At 38.0% G+C, this 20,960-nt stretch overlaps 6 protein-coding genes across 8 annotated transcripts; 3 read left to right on the forward strand and 3 right to left on the reverse strand.

Annotated features, from left to right (window-relative positions):
* Positions 1–996: 996 nt before the first annotated feature.
* LOC109149140 lies at positions 997–3,241 on the reverse strand. 2 transcript variants are annotated; one of them, XM_019296793.1, is made up of 4 exons: positions 2,818–3,239; positions 1,543–1,581; positions 1,355–1,439; positions 997–1,281 (listed from the first exon to the last, which is right to left on the reverse strand). In XM_019296793.1, exons 1-4 carry the CDS (start codon positions 3,199–3,201, stop codon positions 1,199–1,201), a joined length of 591 nt encoding a protein of 196 aa, XP_019152338.1. In that variant the 5' UTR covers positions 3,202–3,239; the 3' UTR covers positions 997–1,198. The 2 variants fall into 2 exon arrangements, with proteins under 2 accessions (XP_019152338.1, XP_019152339.1); XM_019296794.1 differs by lacking the exon at positions 1,543–1,581 and having other exon boundaries at positions 2,818–3,241.
* A 2,080-nt stretch (positions 3,242–5,321) lies between these two features.
* On the forward strand, positions 5,322–5,909 carry LOC109149172 (probable calcium-binding protein CML47). The gene has a single exon (XM_019296833.1). It carries the CDS (start codon positions 5,322–5,324, stop codon positions 5,907–5,909), a length of 588 nt encoding a protein of 195 aa, XP_019152378.1.
* A 4,642-nt stretch (positions 5,910–10,551) lies between these two features.
* LOC109149733 (putative lipoate-protein ligase A) lies at positions 10,552–12,544 on the forward strand. Its single transcript, XM_019297682.1, has 4 exons — positions 10,552–10,975; positions 11,364–11,602; positions 11,855–12,003; positions 12,240–12,544. Exons 1-4 carry the CDS (start codon positions 10,797–10,799, stop codon positions 12,435–12,437), a joined length of 765 nt encoding a protein of 254 aa, XP_019153227.1. The 5' UTR covers positions 10,552–10,796; the 3' UTR covers positions 12,438–12,544.
* Positions 12,545–12,604: 60 nt separating this feature from the next.
* Positions 12,605–14,452, reverse strand: LOC109149734 (chlorophyll a-b binding protein P4, chloroplastic). The gene is made up of 3 exons (XM_019297683.1): positions 14,184–14,452; positions 13,676–14,091; positions 12,605–12,948 (listed from the first exon to the last, which is right to left on the reverse strand). The coding sequence occupies exons 1-3, from the start codon at positions 14,384–14,386 to the stop codon at positions 12,815–12,817; spliced, it is 753 nt and encodes a 250-aa protein (XP_019153228.1). The 5' UTR covers positions 14,387–14,452; the 3' UTR covers positions 12,605–12,814.
* Positions 14,453–16,946: 2,494 nt separating this feature from the next.
* LOC109149106 (uncharacterized endoplasmic reticulum membrane protein C16E8.02-like) lies at positions 16,947–18,576 on the forward strand. 2 transcript variants are annotated; one of them, XM_019296751.1, is made up of 4 exons: positions 16,965–17,462; positions 18,044–18,106; positions 18,204–18,275; positions 18,355–18,576. In XM_019296751.1, exons 1-4 carry the CDS (start codon positions 17,124–17,126, stop codon positions 18,469–18,471), a joined length of 591 nt encoding a protein of 196 aa, XP_019152296.1. In that variant the 5' UTR covers positions 16,965–17,123; the 3' UTR covers positions 18,472–18,576. The 2 variants fall into 2 exon arrangements, with proteins under 2 accessions (XP_019152297.1, XP_019152296.1); XM_019296752.1 differs by lacking the exon at positions 18,044–18,106 and having other exon boundaries at positions 16,947–17,462.
* Positions 18,577–18,946: 370 nt separating this feature from the next.
* Positions 18,947–20,485, reverse strand: LOC109149173 (pentatricopeptide repeat-containing protein At4g21065). The gene has a single exon (XM_019296834.1). The coding sequence runs from the start codon at positions 20,483–20,485 to the stop codon at positions 18,947–18,949; it is 1,539 nt and encodes a 512-aa protein (XP_019152379.1).
* Between the last annotated feature and the right edge of the window lie 475 nt (positions 20,486–20,960).

Raw genomic sequence — 20,960 nt, forward strand, 5'->3', positions numbered from 1 at the left:
GGTATCCTGTGAACTCACCCCTTAAGTTCATGAGGAGGTAAATCGAGCTTGACCAACTCACACCTGACTGGACACAGGAAGTCCAAGCCCAACCACGGTCCAACTTGGGCCCTGGGGAGCCCAACTATAGGTAGTTTGTGGTGGGGGTTCAAACCCCTAATCTACTATCAAAAGTGAGTCTTAAGTGTAACATCCTATCCACTAGACAATTGTCTGGGGACTACAAATCAGTGTTGTAAAAATTGTCCTAGGCGCTAAGCGCCCCTAGGCCAAAGTATTTCAACTCTATGCGACTTTTAGTTGGTTGGCCGACTAGGCGCCGAGTTAGGCACCTAACTCCGTCTAGTTGGCGCCTAACTAGACTGAGTCGGCACCCAACTCGGTCGAGTGGTAGTTTTTGTCCGCTCGGTTGCTCCTCTTCAATATTCCTCCAACCATGTATTCAACTAACCATCTAACATATGTAATTGACTAGTTTGTGGGCTTATGATAGTCTAACAACTCATAATCCTAAATGGGAAAAGTGAAGACGATATACTCGAATTACTCGACCGCCTGGGAGGCGCTAGGCACCCCCGGACACCCAGTTAGTGCCTAGCGCCTTCATAGGAATGTAGCAAAAAGTTGGCACTTGGCATGGACTTTTTGTAACTCTAAGTGGAAGAAATGATGGAAAGTATTAAAAGTCAAAATGGGTACAAAAAGATGGATACACACTTTGCAAGTTGAGTGTGATGAACCAAACAATGTTGCCTGCTACTTGTCACATTCTGATTTCATGGATATATTCAATACCATAGTGCTGCTCTCCCCACTAAACATGCTATCCTTCAAGTGCTGAAAATGGACACAAATATGCAGCAAATGCTCATATTTGATATGATTACATGAAAAGATTGGCATCTTTTGTAAATAAATAAAAAGAATTAACATCACATCAATCATTCTAATAGTTATATACTTATATATGTCACCCATAAATCAGCACCAAAATATGGAAGTCAATTCCCATAAGTTACTCTCAGCAGATTAAGGAGTTAAATCAGCATGAAAATGTGGAAGCCAATTCCCATAATAAGGTGAATTCGACAAATTGAGGAAGATAACAGACACTCAAATCCTCTCTCAATCACACCATCATGACAACAATGAGTACAAGATAGAATTTGCATTATAAATTTGTTGGTTAAATAGTGAATCATTGAATGTTACATCCCCCGGAATCTTGCCCGCGTTTGACATTGCCATATGATGTCAATTCGAGAAGGTCCATGTCCCGACCTGAGTCAATGAAAACGTCAACCTAGCGATACAAATAGTAATGGCAAAATGTCGGGCACAAAGCTGGGACTACCTGAAACTCGGCAGTAAGAGCTTTTTTGAATTAGTTCGGCTTTAGATACTTCTGTTCGGTTTCCCTTAGACCGATTCACTCTAGCCTGAAGCAAGAGAGCAGCATAGAACGAACAATTGACGTTTAACTTAGAATGGATATTCAGAAACAAAATTTGAATATGTACATAATGTCGCTTATAGATATACCTGTAAAACCTGACAATTTTCCAATGTGCTTTTTCCTCCCTGCAACATTTACAAAACACTGAACCCAATTTAAACCGTTCTAGAGCAGAACTTCTGGATGTTTTTTAGTCATCAGGACACAAACACAACCCATAACTAAGTTGTGACTTTGTTTGTTTCCCTCAATTAAAAGAGGACAGGAGTACAAGAAACACAAACTTTAAGAATAAGCAAGAACTATTAGGTCATGTATTTTATGAAATCTTAAGTCATCAGTTATGTCATAAACCTGTTACAGTTGCTTACAATGTTCTCATTTATCATCTCACAACCAAAATATGTTCATTTAAACATAATTATACTAATCTCACAAAGTTTCTCTATCCTAATTCGGATAGAAACCTCAAAGTCTTGCCATGGATAATCCTATATCAAATTATCAGTCATAACTCATAATACCCTCGGGCTAGCATATCTATCTTATTCTTGAACCCGAAAAAAATCATAATCCTCTAGTTTACTGTCTTTATAGTGCTAAAGGCATCTGTGAAGCCTTTTCCCTATAGCCCAAAATCCCAATAAAAGCCTCAGAAAGACATACCCTGTTTGGTAAAATAGTTAGCATATCAGCCAATTATGGCTTATTTGATCCCACTATTAATTGTTTGACTTAGTTAAAAAATCAATATAAGTGTTTGTTTAATTAGCTTTTTGTAACTCCAAAATGCTAAAATTCAAAAAGCTGCTCAAAGCAATTTTTTCAATTAGCATTTTGAGAAAAGAATTATACCAAACAACTATCAGCTAATTTACCAAACACCTTTCTACAATCATATAATGTTATCAACTAGTTATATCCTCTAATTAACCCAATCAGCTAACAGTTAGCTAATATGATCACATGAACTGTTTTTGTTGATAGGGAAAGTGCACATCAGATTCCTTTCTTCATCTCTTTGCTAAAGGCACCAAGCTAAGTATTTTCAGTTTGGAGTTTGGCAAATGACAATACTATGAACCTAAAAGTTAGAGATGCCATTTGATTATATGAATCTACAAAGCTCAACTGATGAACAAATTCAAACCACTCTCCCCAATTGAAGAACATGATACTCAAGCTGTATCCAGAATGCAAAATAAGAACTCACTTCTTTACAACCTTAAATTGCACAGATCACAAAGATTATAATACAATAACATAAAAATGAATACAAAACCACATAAAAAAATCAAAACTTTAAAACATTATCTCATAGACAAAAGAATAAATGATATCTGTATTGCAGTTGATGGTACCTTAGAGTAAGGAATGATATGGTCATAGTCATGGCAGAGACAGCCGGGGCAGCCTACCAGCTTCCTGAAAACGATGTTGCCCAAGGCGTCTCGACGCCAGCGGTCCGGGTCACGGCCCTTGACCTTATCGGCTTTATCCCAGCACTGTTGCTTCACACTGTATGGGAAGCTCCTCGGGTTCGGAGCTTCAAATTCGGATGAAATTTGGAGGTTCTCGAACAAAGACAGCTCTTCTGTAACCAACTCGCGGTCGATAACAGAGCCTGCCGCCGGCGTAGGAGAGAGCCGGCGACGATGGGTTGATCCGGATGGGCTATCGGGTCGGGTTCTCGTTGGTGAGGTAGCGTTTCTGTTCCTCCTCTTAGCTTCTTTGCCGGGCCTCATCTTGTCGAATGTTTTTGGGTCAAATTTCTTAGTTTGACTCTTAAGAGGTAGCAATGTAGTAGCATATTAACATTGTCTTGGGTCACAACTTAACTGATTAATTAATATTATAATTCATAATTTTTGTTTTGTTACTTATTAATTTAAAGTATATTTAAAAAGTAAATTCAAACTCTTAACTTTATCATTAATACAACCTCACACAGTCACACTAATTAACTTTATAATTTCTTTTTTGTTCTTTTCTCAAAAGATTGAATACACAATCTCAATGATCCCCACACTTCGATCCGATAAAGCATTTGAAATGATATAAATTACAGTAACTCAATGACTTATTAGACATTATCATATGCCGATGCACACAAGTGATCTGTCCATTTTAATATAATTTTTGTTTTGTTAATCTATGAAAGTCACGTCTAGAACTAAACATTTCTAAACAATGCAAGTCTTAAAATACCTAGACCCAAGCACATAAGTTCAGGTGTGATCATCGTATGATATGAACCTTTTTAACAAGATTAGTCTTTAAAAATCACGAAACAACACAATTTGACACGAGCTAACTAGCTTAAACTAGTGAAGTGTAGTAAAGCATATCTTATTTCCCTCCATGCAAGCTTTACAAATAATTATCTTCAATGTTAACAATTACTCCATAAAATATATAAAACGGAATTTATCTATTAAAAGTCAGTCTAAGGTATAAAAATAAAATAATGTCACAACACTTGTTCAATGTATACAAACTTGTAGCGAGCTAACAAATATATGATAAGGTTCGTAGAATCTTCTTATATAATTGAATGGCTTTTGGGTTACGTTGAAAGTTGGTATTATGGTTGTGTAAACTCAATAGCTATTGCCTATTGCCAACCAGACTATGTCACTATGTTCCAACTATTTGGGAAACAAGAAGCACGAGGAAAGACCCTGAGGGGTACGCTCTATTATTTATTAATGCGGATATATGTCCATCTTTTGATTTATAAAAAAAAAAGTCTACAATTGTTACATAAAAATACACTGTGCTTAACAAGTAAAGGATCACAATGAAATAAATCACTATAATAAGTTATCCATAGTTGATCAGTTCAAACTAAGAAAGTCAATAAATTAAACACTCCACACATGAAATCAAATTTAAAATTATTGTGTTTACCCATCTCTCGATGCGAGCCTTTAATACTCCTAACAAAATCAAACTTACTTTTGACAGACGAATAATTACATTGTAGTGATCTGACCATATTTTATTTAGTTTGTTTCTTCAGATCAATTACTTGTTTTTTCCTTATTAAAAAAACTTATAAATTTTTAAAATTTTTTATATTTCACTACATGCTATCTGAGCGCAAAATACTTGGCAAAAACTCGTGAATTTGAAAATCAAATCAAATAACTTACAAATTAAGTGACAGAAGGTTTCCAACTAACAAGTCCCAAACTTCAAACCCAATCACAAGCAATTCTTTGTAGTTTGTAGCACGTCAACACTTTTGATGAGCTAATAATTATATTATTTTTAATTTTTATTAATTATATATATAATATACCATGTAACCCATCCACCTCAAAATATTTTGATCAATACAAAAACTTCACAACGGACATATAATTTGATGAATATATCTCCGGCCTAATATATGAATTTCCAAGATTATTATAAATTACATTAATATAATTTTAATAACTTTATTATATATTAATTTTGTTTTTTCGCATAATAATTATATTATTAAGTAATAGAGTACAAACATGTCTATGTTGCGGTGCCGCCCCAGAAGGGAGATTGGCGAGGAGGCGGTAGGTCAAGAATTACCAAGAAGCTAGCTTTCATGTCGATATTCTCTGCACAAATCAATAAAGAAGAAAGTACACATTCATATCACTTTCAAAAAAACTTTGCAGATCTTTCAATGAATTTTCACTGCAATTTCCATGAAGACGGACTAATATATTGACTTCATCCAAATCCCACTATATATATATATATATATGCATCCCGGCTTTCTTCCAACACATATTATTCATTCATTAATATAATCTGATCTCTTCGTTAGTTTACGTAGGACCAACAAAGTTATAAAACACAAACACTACGTACGATTGAATTCATGGACGAGATTATTTTCTTCACGGTTGCAGCAGCTGGAAACTGGGCAGCGATTGATCTTTACAAGGTTATCGTACCCAGTGTGATTCTCATCTGGTTTCTCATATTTCAAGATTCTAGCTCGAGTTTTTGGAATTTATTTTTCCGGGCTGCTCTTTTCTTGCTTCAAGCCATCTTTTCTGCGAGTAAGAAAGCTAATTGTGCTGTTTGCAGTGATGATGAAGAAGGGGATGATGATGGGAAGTTGTGTGATGAGGAGGAATGTGTTGAGGTAATGATGGAAAGATTGATGATTTTCGGGGAGGTTAAGGAGAAAGTGGTGGCGAGGATGTCGGACGATGAGGTTTTGCATTTGTTTGAGGAGAGTGAGCCGAGTGTGGCGGAGATTAAGGAAGCTTTCGATGTGTTTGACGAGAATGGCGATGGGTTCATAGACGAAAAGGAGGTGGAGAGGATCCTCTGCAGAATGGGTTTCTCGGAGCTTTTGCAGGAGGATTGCAAGAAGATGATCATGGCGTATGATGACAACAAAGATGGGAAGATTGATTTTCGTGAGTTCTTAAAGTTAATGGAGCACAGTTTTGGATAGTGCGTGCGTGTCTGTGTGCGTGTCTGTGCAAGCGTGCGTGCGTGTCTGTGCAAGCGTGTCCGTGTGTGTGTGCGTGTGTGCGTGCGTGTGCGAGCGTGTGTGTGACAATGAAACTTGAGTGGTCTTATTCGATTGTGTGTGTGAGAGAGAGAGACAATGAAACTCAGCTCATCTTCACTATTCGATTGTGTGTGTGTGTGTGTGTGAGGCAATGAAACCCGACTCGTCTCCACTATTCGATTGGATGAATTAGATAATCTCCACTCCGACTTATATAATATTTTGACGTCTGGCATTAGTACGTATTCGCATCACACGAATACAACTAATCCAGTTGAGTTTGAATAGATGTTTATTAAGATCTTTAGCTTGTTTAATAGGGAGTGACTAATGGTAACAATAATTATATTATCCCGTTTAATAATATATTATATTCTTGTATGTTTATTTTGTTTATGGTGTGTATATAAAAGTTGAATAATTTGTGACTTATTTGAATTTCGTTCAAATGTGTCAACTCAATTCCAGGGTTATTTAATCAAATTTGACTATATATCCAATTTGAACAAGATGCAAATATGGATTAATAAATTTAATTCATTTTAAACAAATGTTATACATGTCCTACTTAACTTCAATACAAAAACCCAACCTCATCAAATTCAAATTTTAAAGTTTGAATAATTGCAATCATTATTTTATAGACGATGGACCACGCAGCTCTGTTGATCATAAATAAAAAAGTAAATTATTTGAATACTGAAAGTATATTATTTTGTATATTATTAAACAATATATATTCATTACACAAATAATGTAATTATAATATATTAAAAATGTACATTGTATTCATGGAAAGTATATTATTTGAATACTGAAAATATATTATTTTATATAATGTACATTTAATACATAAATAATTTACTTTTAATATATTAAAAATATTTTTTTATGGTTCACACAATATTGTGTGGACCATAGTCCACTAATGCTAGTGCCTAGTTGTTTGTGATTGTATATTACATGTCATAATCTCGATCCCAAGAGAATGATAAAATTACCTGTGCTTCCATATACCACATCAAATGTTTCCTTTTAAAAAATAAAATTTATAATTGTAAAAAAAAAATTGTACATGTAAACTTTAGGAACTAATTACACAAAAATAGCCACATCATAGAGTATGGATGATCACGATTTGGTTCGAGCCGAATCAGAACCCAAACGTTTCCGATTTGATTCTTATTGAAAATTTAATAAAATACGTGAATAATTTAATCTTGTTAAAAATTAAGTGTAAGCCTTTTCTCCGTAATATGATGATGGCATTGGGTTTCCATGATAGATGGGTTGATTTGATTATGAAATGTGTGACCACAGTCTCCTATAGTATTCTGATAAATGGCTCAAGGAGTGACCCAATAATACCCACGCGTGGTTTGAGACAGGGAGACCCGCTATCCCCATATTTGTTTATTATCTGTGCAGAGGGACTCTCGTTGTTACTACAACAGGCTAACAGAGCGGGATTAATTCATGGATGTAGGGTAGCAAGAGGTGCCCCTCAGATTTCTCATTTGTTTTTTGCGGACGATAGCCTTTTATTCTTTAAGGCTAATGTGGAAGAGGCTAATGAGATAAAGAAATGTCTGACTGTATATGAGGATCTATCGGGACAGGTGGTTAACTACCACAAGTCGAGTATTTGTTATAGCAGGAATACGAGTAATGTGGATAGGGAAAGTGTGGCCCAAGTTTTGGGGGTGGAGCAGGCACCAAACTTTGGCAAGTATTTGGGTCTACCTTCGTTTGTGGGTAGGAATAAAAAGGCAGCTTTTGCATATATTGAGGATAAAATACGCCAAAGAATTGGGTCGTGGAATAAAAGGCTATTGTCTCAGGCAGGGAAAGAAATACTGTTGAAAAGTGTGGCACAATCTATGCCTACCTTCTCAATGAGTGTTTTTTTGCTACCTATATCAGTATGCACGGCTATAGAAAGAACGATGAATAGATATTGGTGGGGTTCTGGGACGGACAACCGAGTTCACTGGAAGGCTTGGGACAAGCTATGTGTTCCTAAGAAGTATGGTGGATTGGGTTTTAAGGACCTACGTGCATTTAATCTAGCTATGTTGGGGAAACAGGCATGGCGAATGCTCACTAAGCCTGATTCCTTAGTAGCTCGTGTTTACAAAAGCCGATATTTTCCCAGGGATACTTTCTTTGATGCGCAGGTAGGAAATAATCCCAGTTTTTGTTGGCGGAGTATAATGGCATCAAAGAGCATAATTTGTAGTGGGGTCAGACGAAGAATTGAGAATGGGGAAACTACATCTATATGGACCCATCCATGGTTACTGGATGACCAGGACCCTATGATACAAACAGAGATGCCTATACAGTTACGAGAGGCCAGAGTAGTGGGGCTAATAGATCAACAAACTGGTACATGGGATAATGAAATTTTATCAGATTTATTTCAACCTACGGATGTCGAGAGAATTATGAGAGTACCTGTATCCCGGGATTATAATGATGCATGGTATTGGTACGGGGACCCGAGAGGATTATATTCTGTGAAAAGCGGGTACAGACGATTGGTGGGAGATTATGAGAATAATCAAGGCCCCTTTACTAATTGGTTAGCTTTATGGAGACTAAAAATTCCACCAAAGTGGAAAATGTTCCTCTGGAGAGCTATTTGTGATATTTTGCCTACAACTACGAACTTGCTTTTAAAGAGGGTGGAGGTGAACCCATATTGTGCTATGTGTGGGATATCACATGAGAATACAATGCATGCATTAGTCTTGTGTGATTTTGCAAGAAACATTTGGGATCAATCCAACCTTACAATCCCCAATATTGTCACGGATATTTTTCATGTTTGGTTTGGGGAACTTCTAAATATTTTAGATTCTGATGGAATGTTATATGCAGCATCAATTCTATACAATATTTGGAAAGCTCGAAATGGTGCAGTTTGGGAGGCGTTTTTACCACGCCCGGGGTCCCTACTCAGAGCCGCAGCGGCAGCCAAGACCGCATGGACTCAGTCCCGCCCAGCCGTGGCTGCCACTGCCACTGCTACGCTGCCGACAGAAAACCGCCACGCTGCCCAGGCGAGTCCCACCGCCGGCCGCGGTGCTGCCGACACCGCCGGATCCTCTGTGCCGCCAGTGAGAAGATGCAGGGTCGATGCGGGATATCTACACGAGACAGGGAATGCAACTGTAGGGGCCGTTTTATTAGATGGAGATGGAGCCTATATCTCGGCACTAACCGCGCCGCTACCGGCCTGTACGTCACCACTTATGGCTGAAGCTTTGGCGTGTAAGGAAGTTTTATCATGGCTAAAGGATCGAGGTGAACAGAATATTGAGATCTACACGGATTGTTTGACACTACAACGCTACCTTACATCATCAACCACTGCGTTTCGCTCTTACGTTGGCTATGCCATTGATAGCTGCAGGCAAATTGCCGTTTATTTTCACTCATGTTCTTTTAATTATATTTCTAGATCGGACAATTATTTAACTCATGCTTTAGCCACTACGGCTTATCAGCAACCTGATACTATGTACTGGGATAGTCACCCACCAGACATTATTTCAGCATTTTTCTAATGAAGCACCGCAGAAAATTTTCAAAAAAAAAAAAAGTGTAAGCCTTTTTTAGATTCTAGTTTAACTTTAATATTTAAATATTTGATATCATTATTTTTTAAGAATTAAAAAAAAAATTGTTTGAACTATTTTAAAAATAGAAAATATAATTTACAAAAAGAAAAAAAAAAAGTTCAATATGAAACCATAGTCCGATTTCAACTTGTTATTTTTTGAAACCGTGAATCGTGATCACGTCTATCATAGAGTCACTATAATGGCGTGTTTGGTTCATGGAATAGGTAGGGATTGGAATACCGTTCTCGGGAATAGACCTATTCCATTGTTTGTTTTGTCATTTTATTCAAGGTAATAACGTTCCCGGGAATGAGTTATTCCCTTTGCAGGGGGAATAGCCATTTTTAGGGGACCCCTGGTATTAGCTATTCCTAAGTATTTGGGAATAGCTTTAGTACTATAATACCGAAAATACCCTACCACCGTCACCACTGCCGTTATCTCCAACACCACCCCACCACCACCACCACAACCACCGTCGGCATTGCTACCATCTCCGCCACCACCACCTCCACTGCCACCACCGCCGCCACTGCCACCGCCACCGCCGCCACCACCACATATTTTTATAAAGGTATTTATGTCTTTTGAAACATATTTCATTATATATACATTAAACCAACCAAACACTGTAATATAATTCTTAAAGTCTATTCCTCCGGCGAACTAAACAATAGAATAAAACTTATATCCCTATTTCATTCCTTATGGAATAATATTCCTATTACCTCAAAATTCATTCTGTGAATCAAACGTGCTGTAAATTGTGTGAATTTTGGAGGAATAGGAACCATTCCCTTTTATTGAATATGCAATATTAGGATCTAATTAGATTATTTTGTTTGTTTAGATAACTTTATCCATTGAACCCATAACGTAGAGCAATGGTTCGATAATGAATAAATGAGATCATTAGTCAAAGGTTATTTGTGGTCAACTAGTCATTCAAGATTCCAATCTCTATACCTCTAGGCGGCTCCATTTCCACCAAATTATTTACTTTCTTGAACGCAACTCCAATCTTCCGCGCCAGATGAATTTTCTTCGCTATAGGCAGACATAGAGCTGCGACTGAGAATTGTAGTAGAGCTCAAGAATTTCTTTGCCCAATTGGGGAAACCAAGAACAGCCCCGATTCAACCTTCTTCCGATCCGTTCGAATTCATTTTTATGCCGATTTACCGACCACGCGATTCCGATGAGTTTGGGTCAATCTAGGAATGCTGCTCTTCCGCTGCTGAATCTTGTGAAGCTAAAAGGAGTGCCCATTTTGCAGCAACTGCATCTGGAGGAACGCCTGCTACGAACTTCATCCCATAATTGGTGCATCATTAATGACGGAACCAACACACCCACCATTGTTATGGGTCTCTCTGGGTAAGCTGATTAGTTAATTCTAACAATTGATTGTGTGTATGGATGATTTGAGCTGCAAAATCTTAGAGGAAGTTATTGAATGATTGATTGCCAAAAGAACATTTTTTTTAAGTGGATTCAATCTTGGGTTTGCTAAATATATGAGGATGAAATGTAGGTTGAATGGTTGCTGTCATGGATATCATCTTGCTGAAATATTTGATAATTGTCATGTCAATATGTCATGGATTTGTCTCTAGATATGAAGGATGATAGAGTTCCAAAGCTTTTACCTTTAGCTAATTACTATTGGCATTGCAAATTTGACTGCTTTTTTGTTTTCTGTATGTTTTCATCAAAGATTTCTTCTTCTTTTTTTTTGGTAAGTTTTTTCTATGCTTTTTTACAGCAAACCCACTGAACTTCTTGAAATCAATTCTGTTTTACGAGACAAGATACCGGTTATCAAAAGGTTTACTGGTGGAGGTACTGTAATAGTTGATCATGGGACAATATTTGCAACTTTTATATGCAATAAGGATGATGTTCCCAGTGTACAACCGTATCCCCGACCTATCATGTCATGGAGCAGCTTATTATACAGTAAGGTGTTCCAAGGAGTTGGGGATTTCTACCTTCGTGAAAATGGTAGGTTCATTCTAAGCTCCTTTCGTTTTAAGATCATAATTCCTTATCGCATATTTCACTTGTTTCTCAAATGTTTGGTCTAAAACCTCCTAGCTAGCTTTTGTTCATCAGCTACATGTTAGTCTATTTGTGTGAGCAAGCATGACAGTGATTCATTTTATTGAAACTATATTCTACTCTAATGCAACCTAAGTAGTTGTGTTGTACAAGGTGGCCACAATCATGTCATGTATTTATGTAAATGTGTTTCAGATTATGTATTTGGCGACCACAAGTTTGGTGGAAATGCTCAGTCTATAACAAAGAACCGGTGGATCCATCATACATCTTTTCTATGGGACTTTGAGGTCTCTAACATGGCATATTTGAGTCTTCCAAAGAGGGCCCCTGATTACAGACAGGTTTGCTATTATAGATCCTTATTTTATACTACCAAAAACTTCGGATTCACTTATTTTTATTACATGCTTTATAACTCGGCCTAATGATGGTAGCAAATAGCAATTGCAATTGCAATTATCTTTCTCTGATCTAAATGAACCAGTCTACCATTTCAGTTTGTGTGCCTAAATCTGCAATTTAAGCCTCAAGTTAGTCGAGATCTCTCATTCTCTCTCTCGCCCTTTTCTATATTCAGGCAAGAGACCATTTGGACTTCATATGCCGCATGAAGGACTACTTATCGAGGTCACAATTCATCAACCGGACCATCGATGCAGTCAACTGCCATTTTTCTGTGAGATCAATGGAGGTGGAAGAAGCTGAGCTTTTGTGTGACATGAAATTTTCACCCTCTTCTAGGCTACTTGAGATGCAAGAATTGAAGTCATTGTGATTTTTCATCTTTCATATTTTTACACATCCACTCCAGTTTAATCTGTAGCAAATAAATGTTGTAAATTTAGAACCTTTTGAGGTTATGTATCTGGGTAGCCGGCCTAATGGCCCTGGGTCCAAGATCCAACACAATTTATATTGAAATTTTCAAAATATAACAGAAAATAAACACACACAAAAATGGTACTTGAGGATGAATTAGAAGGAAGATGTGGATAAAAATGTCGTATGTAGTACTCCTGTACATTAAACATTAAGGTCCCTTTTACAGCAACACAAAAGCTCAAATTCTTGATCTGAAGAACCAGTGCCCTATTCATGGTTACAACAACATAAACAACATCTTCCCTCTGGTTTCCATCAACCTTAAGCCCCTCACTGACCCAGTGTTTGCACAATGGTGTTGTGCCATGGGTCTGACAGATGCTGCAGCAGGTTGTCGAATGGACCCTTGCCGGTCACGTTGTGCTGCACTATGAATCCAAGAAACGCCAACATCGCCAATCTCCCTGCAAAACAGACACCCCACAAGTTACACAATTTTCATAGATAGGCTGCATTGGGGTAACCCATCAAATTAATCATACTGTTACTTGGTAATCAAGGCTTGACTTCCAGCTGGAGCTAACGACCTATTGACCTTCTTAGTTTTTGCTATAGGTAATCTAGACTGGTTTAAGACGGTTAGGGACAACCTAGGCTAGTTCAAGTCCTTGACTTCCAGTTGGAGCAGCCTATTAACCTAGTTTCTTGGTTTTTGATAGTCATCTATAGACAAATTAGCCTGATTTAAGCCGGTCAGGGACAACCTAGGCTAGCCTGATTTAAGCCGGTTAGGCACAACTTAGGCTGGTTTAAGCCGGTTAGGGACAACCTAGGCTGGTTTAAGCCGGTTTGGGACAACCTAGGCTGGTTTAAGCCGGTCCGGGACAACACAAACTAGGCTGGTTTAAGGTGGTCAGGGACAACCTAGGCTGGTTTAAGCCGGTCAGGAACAACCTAGACTGGTTTAAGTCCTTGACTTCTAATTGGAACAACCTATTAACCTAGTTTCTTGGTTTTTGCTAGTCATTTATAGACAAACTAGGCTGATTTAAGTCAGCCTGGGACAACCTAGACTGATTTAGGTCTTTAACTCAGCGCACACACTCGAGTAGTGATTACGGGTTTTCCTGAGTTACTCAAAAATAAAGATAGGGTGCATTATATTGAGTTTGAAGGAGAAGATTTACAGACCATTTGCGAGCTCTTTCTCCTTGGCTTCAAGGGTGGGAGCAAAGTTGAGTGGGTTGAAGACGCTGCCGGGGTAGCCGCACTCGTGGGGCGGCAGGCTGTAGTTCTTGAAGATGGGGTCCTGGTTGACGCAGCCAGGGTTCTTGATGTCTTGCCACCGTCTGATCTCGACGTAGTGGAACAGGATGAACTCGATGACGAACAGCGTGGACGAGGAAGCAAAGTACTCAGACTTCCCGGCGTCGTACCACTTCGGAGCGTTGATGATTCCGATCTGAGTGAATACCTCCGGCAACAGCATCCCCGCCACGCCCAACATCGCCCACCGCCCGTTCACCAGCTCCGCCTGCACGTACCACCTCAAGTTCTCCGGGTCCTCCGCCAGTCCCAACGGGTCAAACCCATTGTCCCCGGGAAGACTAAACCATTCAAAACATCCATTATATTTTCAGTCAACTCAAATAAAGAATGGTGTATTGTATTAGTGTATAGAGTATATATGTAATTATACCTGCCGTCGAGATACGCCGGCGATGGCAAGCCGGGGAGCCATTCACCTTTCTTGGCTTCAATCTTGAATGAAACGTTGGATGAAGATGTAGACGCCCTGAAAGAGACTTCCCTGTTCAGCTTACCGGAAGATCCGGTGAGGAATCTGGTTTTGGAGGCGCATGGCCGGAAAACGGCGGCGGAGGGTTGTGTAACGGTGGCCATATTCTCCGATGAGAAATTCTGATGGGTTTTCTTTTTTCACTTACAAATGTCTGTTTTGTGTATGCATTTGTAGCATTTCAATTAAGTTGAGTGAAAAGGTTGTGGCCATGGTTGAGTGTTGAGTTGCATGGCCAGATTTTTGGGAATCAACGGCTGTGATTGGATGGTGAGTTCTTGATTGGCCAATGGGAATGGATGGATCTTATCCTTATCTCAGATTGCCATATCCATATATCTATTTCTTTGCTGCTGTTGGCTTTGGAAGATCATGAGGGACCCACTGATTGCCACCTGGAAATTAATTTTTAATTAAGAAATATAAAAAAGCAGCAATTCAAGTGAAGGGTGACAATGGGTATATCTTGTTTGAAAGATCTTTGCCATGTAGAATCTTTGGTGCCCAATTAGTGGAGGACAATTGGATGATTAAAATTCCATGCTGGCAAAAGATATCTTGTTTGAGATTATATTTTGGAAAAGAAATATATGCACAATGATAAGAGATATGTAGAAATGTATATTGTTCATCTTGACATTTCTTTTTGAGGGGCAAAATTTATAGTCACTATTTAAAAATGACACTTATTAAACTTTATTTTTGTGTAATAGTGGGCAGATTAGATATCAAAGATAATAATTATTGTTATGTTAACTTCGTACCTAGATCGCAGAATATTTTAGCACATAGTTTAGCTACTACAGCTTTCCAGTATGACACAGCTATGTATTGGGATACTATCCCACCTGACGCTATTTCAGCTTATCTATGAATACAACCCATTGGTTGACCTTCAAAAAAAAAAAAAGATATCAAAGATAATGTAAGAATATGCAAATTGTTTGTCCCTAAAGTTCAAATCATAAAGTACTCCAATAAGGTAAATCAATTTAGGCAAGTCTTGATTAAGTGGTTCAACTGAAAAATTAATAGACAATTCCCAACTAATTCACTTTCTAACCAATTTAACTGGATCAAACGTCAATGTATAGTGTCCCTCTTACTCTAATTCAAACTCAGAGCAATTATACTGTAGTTGTGTTGAAATGAAACTGCAGTGTATACAAAATGAAACTGAATAATAATTTAACATATTTGAGTGTATATTATTCAGCGAAATTGTAATTATATCAAAATGATACTATAGTTGTATTGGAATGAAATTGCAGTGCATATTTGATGCCTAAACCACAATGCATTGTGGACCGCGATCTACAGTATGTCAGTATAATTTGCCTTCAAACTCACGCAAATTATGTTGTGCAACCGTGTGCACGTGCAAAAATGAAAAAACGCGTGTCCCACTTAAAAAAAAAATTAGGTTCGATTCCCAGCAATAGCATTTTTGTGTGCATAATTTGAATTATATATCCACAAATTCATAACTATATATCCACAGTAAATGAATAACACAAAATCCTGAATGAATGAACTAAATGTCCACAATGAATAAACTAAATATCCACAATGAATGAACTAAATATCCGCAAATTCATAACTATATATCCACAATAATTCATAACTATATATCCACAATAATGCTGTTGATGGGAATCGAAATTGAATTTTCTTTTAAATGAAACGCGCGTTTTTAATCAAAACGACATCATTTTGCAACCGTGTGCACCATGCACAGCATAACTATCCTCAAACTCACTAGTGGGCAAACAAATGGACTTTGTGAACTATGATTGTGGGCCTTTGTAAAATATTTCTCACTAAGAATATGCAGCCCATATGGAAAAGTCTTTTTAGGCTGGGCTGTTTTAGGAGAGCTAGAGGGAGTGTGTACATGTGGGCTTAGTGAAAAGAGAGCCCACCAGTGGATGACAAATTATGGTACACAGTGTTATGTGAACCATAATAAAATGTACATTTTTAATATACTAAATATACATTATTTTTGTACTGAATGTACATTATACAATATAATGTACCACTTAGTACAAAAATAATATATATTCCCTGAATATAATGTATATTATTTTTGTACTGAATGCACATCATTTTACAGTATACAAAATATAGTCCATACAATAATAATTGTATTATAGATATCATCATACCAATGTAGGGCAAATTATTCTGTAAAGTCGATTTAAAATACATAATTTATCTACTGAATGTTCACAAATCACAATATACATACTCTTTGAAATGCTCTTATATAGAAGTTACCATTACCTAGAATTGAGCTCCAAGCCTACTAGTCCTCTTGAATGTGGTTATAGTATGCGCTTAGAAAATCACATAAGCTCATGCCTTGTATGTGGACTAATTCAAAATTGGTTCGATCTTAATCAATTCGTGACCATATCAAATCAAATATTTTTAAAATTATACGGAGTATATAACCATTCAAAATCTTAAAAGTAAATTTTGGTTAACACTAATGAATTTATTAAATTTGCGTGATGCCGTGATTACGTATGTTTGATATATCTTGTCGTCTTTGTTATTTCTTGTTGTCATCAATTAAAATTCAATAGTCCAATCCAATGGGATTGAAACAGAATGCCAACGAGAAACCATATGACCAACGTAGATGGTGTGAAAGAAAACAGCGGATTTCTTGTTAGATGGTTTTTTCAGTCTGTTGTCCCCTTCCTTCTTCATAATCCCCAGAGCCCCCAGCCCCCCAGTTCCATAGTCAAAAGAGAAAAACACAAAAATTCGATCTTTCACCCATCAACAATCATTTAATCTCTCTTTTAGACGAACCCGAAAGCGAAGAAGAGAATGGGAATGTTCGATTTGGAGAAGCATTTTGCTTTCTATGGATCATACCACAACAACCCAGTGAATATCTTCATTCACATGCTGTTTGTTTGGCCGATTTTCTTCACTGCTCTGGTTCTCTTCTACTTCACGCCCCCAATTTTCAGCGATTCCAAAGTTCATCTCTGTTGCCACACTGTCCTTGTGTTCAATTTTGGGTTCTTGTTGGCTGTGGTTTATGGCATCTACTATATTGGTATGGACAGGAAAGCTGGGTGTTTGGGAGCCTTGCTTTGCTTCCTCTGTTGGGTCTCTAGCAGCCACCTTGCTCATCGCCTTGGTTTCTCCTGTGCTTGGAAGGTAGACAACCTTTTCCCTTTCCTATGATTTTGTTCTGTTCATTTTCTTATAAACATGTTTTGTCCATAATCTAATTGATTGGTTAATGAAGATGAGATTAGATGAAATGTTGGTAGGGTTAGGTGGTGTTGGTTGTGTAGAGTTAAAGATATTTGTATAACACTCCAGAAACAGAAAAAAAGATAAACCTTTGATTGCTGCTAGGAATGATTATATGAGAATTAGCATTCTTATCAAAGCTATTACCATGATGTTTTCCATGATGAAAAGCTGTTTTCTTTCTTCTTGTGATGATTAAGTCTTTGCAAATTTGTGTTTAGTTGTGCTATGTTGACATTTTGGGGTGTTTGGTAAATAGCCGTTAGCTGATTGGGTTAGCAGGATTGACTAGTTGATAGCATTAGCTAATGACGGAAAAGTGTTTAGTAAATTAGCTGTTAACTGATTACATACAAAATGACTTTCTCAAAAAACTGATCGAAAAAGCTGTAATTTTTATTTATGGCCTTGAATTCTTGAAAAGAAATTTATAGTTCAGAGTTTGGGAAACGATATGCTAACTGTGGGATGTGCATGATCAGCTCGTTCTTGCAGCTCAGGTGATATGCTGGGCAGGACAGTTTATAGGTCATGGTGTGTTTGAGGTATTGATTTGAAGTAAATTAGTCTTTACTTCTGTCACCTCTATTCTGATTTCTGTCTAAGTTTTCTCACTCCCAATCTTGGTTTTCGATGTTGTAGAAACGAGCTCCTGCTTTGCTGGACAATCTCGCACAGGCGTTCCTTATGGCTCCTTTCTTCGTCCTGTTGGAGGTAAATATTTTGTCTCGAGCACACGAGAAATGGTTTGATTCCCACTAGCTCCTGACTGTGAGTTGTCAATTTGATACAGGCTCTTCAATCTTTCTTTGGGTATGAACCCTACCCGGGCTTCCATGACAGTGTCCAAGCTAAGATAGATGCTGAAATTAAAGAATGGAAAGAAAAGCAAAAGAAGAAGAACTCTTAAATCAGAGAATGCTTTTTTCTTTCTGGAATTGACTTGTATGCAATAGTTTCTGTAACTCCATTGTTCATCTCCAATAAAATGAACCAGTTTCTGAAATTTCAGACATGAATCTCTTGTTACAGTATCAAGCCTGAATCTTTTTGATCTTCTATGAATGTGCTTCTTCTCCTTGTTAGGATCAAGTGAAGGCCTCTGCCTAACGATCCCCTAACAACCTGGTGCTGGACTTGACCCTTCACTAGCCTTCGCCCAACAATTCCCCTTCCCAGCACTTGCTGGCCTTAACTGCAAAGTTTTGGCTCTGATACCACTTGTTAGATTAAACACTTACCACTACGCCAAAAGTTATAGCTTGTAGCGAATACTCACTTTATTTCCTTATACTGCCACATTTTTTGGCTCTGTTACATTTTTTAGAGGTAGGGTGTTGGATTTGGCCCTTTAGGACTCCGCCAAACCGTGCAGAATGGCAGCCTCATTCTTGTGTGAATTTGATCAAACTATTACCAGGAACTGGCTTCTGGACTCCTTTGTCCCTCATTGATTTCCTTGCTTCTATAAAATTGTTCCACAGGCCTGCACTTGCATACACATTAGAAAGAAGAACATAGTCACTGCTGTGATCTTGTAGAAGATGACTTCTGATTTGCTCTGCCAATTCCACTTTGCCATGAACCCTGCAAGCACCCAACAGTGTTCTCCAGATCACAGCGTTGCATCTCCCCGGCATACTGGTAATCAGATCGTACGCTTCCTGAACGAACCCAGCTCGGGCAAGAACATCCACCATGCAACCGTAGTGCTTTAGTGTTGGCTGAATGTGAAAGTCATGAATCATAATGTGGAAATACCTCTTCCCTTCTTCTACCATTCCTCCATGGCTACAGGCACACAGAGCTCCCAAGAAAGTAACATCATTGGGGAAACAGTGCTTCTCATTCAGCATTCTGGAGAAGAGCTTCAATGCTTCATCTGCATTGCCATGGATTGCAAACCCCAAGATCATTGTATTCCATGTGACTAAATTTCTCACTTTCATCTTGTTGAATACCCTGTATGCTTCTTCAACTTCACCACACTTTGCATACATATCGATAAGCGAATTGCAGACCTGAAGAGTTCTACTAAGGCTACTATTATCCACAAGAAAATGCAGCCATCTCCCATAATCCAAAGCACCCATTTCTGAACAAGCTGATAGGGTCACAACCAGTGTTGCCTCATCAAAGCCCACACCACATTTCTGCATTCTTTCAAACAAATGTAGGGCCTTAGCATACTCCCCACAGCTCATATGACAGTCAATTATGGTATTCCAAGCCACCAATCCTGGCTTGGGAATTTCCTCAAACAGCTGGTCAGCAACCTCAACATCCTTCAACATACCATACATATGAATCAGAGTATTCAACACAAAAACTTGGCTTTGCTGCCCAGATTTCACCACACTGCTATGCAGCTGCCTTCCCAACACGTCGGATCCCGACTGCCCACATAGCTTCAACAAGAAAGAAAATGTAAAATTATCTGCCACCACCCCATTTTCCTGCATTCTCTTGTAGTATTCAATTGCTCTTTCAACCTCACCAGTCCTCACAAACCCTCTGATCATTGTATTCCACAGAAACCCATCTGAACTTTCGGCATGCTCAAAAACGGAGACAGCATATTCCATTGATCCCTGCTCAGAGATAGCGCAGAAAGCAATGATCTTGCCTAGGAGATAAAGGCTGTGAGTTAATCCAGCTTGAATGATTTGGGCATGCACTTGTTCTATCCCTCTTGCAGTGGAACATTTCTTGAAAAGAAACAGATACTTTTGTTCTCTAGAGCTATGGTAACTTTTACATTCTGAATTCTCAGTTTTAGTGGGAGTTTGAGCTGAAGAATAAGCAGAAGTGAGTTCCCAGAATGGCCATTTTATGAAAAGTGACAAATTCTTCTTGATTTGGGAGATAAGTGAAATGCATGGCTTGCAGAGCTTATAATTATGCATACTCAATTGCCCAACCATCCCTCTATCTCACATTGTTTATATATATATATATATATATATATATATATATATATATATATATATGCCAGTGTTCCCATGAGTCTACCCTTATATGAATCAGAACAGATCTGGACCATTGAATATTTAAGATCAATGACTAAGATTTGACCAATTGTACAAATTCGTTGTGCACTTCACTTGCATAGTTGGCGAAATCTAAGCCATTAATTGCATTCAATGGCATAGATCTGTCCACACGAACTCATATAACAGGATGAACTCATTTGATCAATAGTCGCGTGTGTGGGGTCTTCAACCCACAAGGAATTTGGGCCCAATAAGCTCCTTAGATTGGGCTATACAGCAAGCCCAATGCCCCAACAAGTAACATTCTATCAATATTTAATTTAAATGTGTGGGGCAAGTGCTTTGTACTCATATGACACCTCTGTTGGAGTATTGACTCTTTGGACTGCATTAGTTAGAGAAAGTA

Source organism: Ipomoea nil, unplaced genomic scaffold, assembly GCF_001879475.1.
Source record: "Ipomoea nil cultivar Tokyo-kokei standard unplaced genomic scaffold, Asagao_1.1 scaffold2159, whole genome shotgun sequence".
In the NCBI taxonomy this organism is placed as follows: domain Eukaryota; kingdom Viridiplantae; phylum Streptophyta; class Magnoliopsida; order Solanales; family Convolvulaceae; genus Ipomoea; species Ipomoea nil.

Coding starts and splice junctions, on each gene's coding strand:
- LOC109149734 (XM_019297683.1), bottom strand. CDS start 14,386: ATGGCCACCGTTACACAACCCTCCGCCGCCGTTTTCCGGCCATGCGCC. Junction 14,092..14,183: donor CCGGCGTATCTCGACGGCAG/GTATAATTACAT, acceptor TGAATGGTTTAG/TCTTCCCGGGGACAATGGGT. Junction 12,949..13,675: donor GGAGAAAGAGCTCGCAAATG/GTCTGTAAATCT, acceptor TCTGTTTTGCAG/GGAGATTGGCGATGTTGGCG.
- LOC109149733 (XM_019297682.1), top strand. CDS start 10,797: ATGAGTTTGGGTCAATCTAGGAATGCTGCTCTTCCGCTGCTGAATCTT. Junction 10,976..11,363: donor ATTGTTATGGGTCTCTCTGG/GTAAGCTGATTA, acceptor GCTTTTTTACAG/CAAACCCACTGAACTTCTTG. Junction 12,004..12,239: donor GGGCCCCTGATTACAGACAG/GTTTGCTATTAT, acceptor TTCTATATTCAG/GCAAGAGACCATTTGGACTT.
- LOC109149172 (XM_019296833.1), top strand. CDS start 5,322: ATGGACGAGATTATTTTCTTCACGGTTGCAGCAGCTGGAAACTGGGCA.
- LOC109149106 (XM_019296751.1), top strand. CDS start 17,124: ATGGGAATGTTCGATTTGGAGAAGCATTTTGCTTTCTATGGATCATAC. Junction 18,107..18,203: donor TAGGTCATGGTGTGTTTGAG/GTATTGATTTGA, acceptor TCGATGTTGTAG/AAACGAGCTCCTGCTTTGCT. Junction 18,276..18,354: donor CTTTCTTCGTCCTGTTGGAG/GTAAATATTTTG, acceptor AATTTGATACAG/GCTCTTCAATCTTTCTTTGG.
- LOC109149173 (XM_019296834.1), bottom strand. CDS start 20,485: ATGGTTGGGCAATTGAGTATGCATAATTATAAGCTCTGCAAGCCATGC.
- LOC109149140 (XM_019296793.1), bottom strand. CDS start 3,201: ATGAGGCCCGGCAAAGAAGCTAAGAGGAGGAACAGAAACGCTACCTCA. Junction 1,440..1,542: donor AAAATTGTCAGGTTTTACAG/GTATATCTATAA, acceptor CTCTTGCTTCAG/GCTAGAGTGAATCGGTCTAA. Junction 1,282..1,354: donor CTCTTACTGCCGAGTTTCAG/GTAGTCCCAGCT, acceptor TCATTGACTCAG/GTCGGGACATGGACCTTCTC.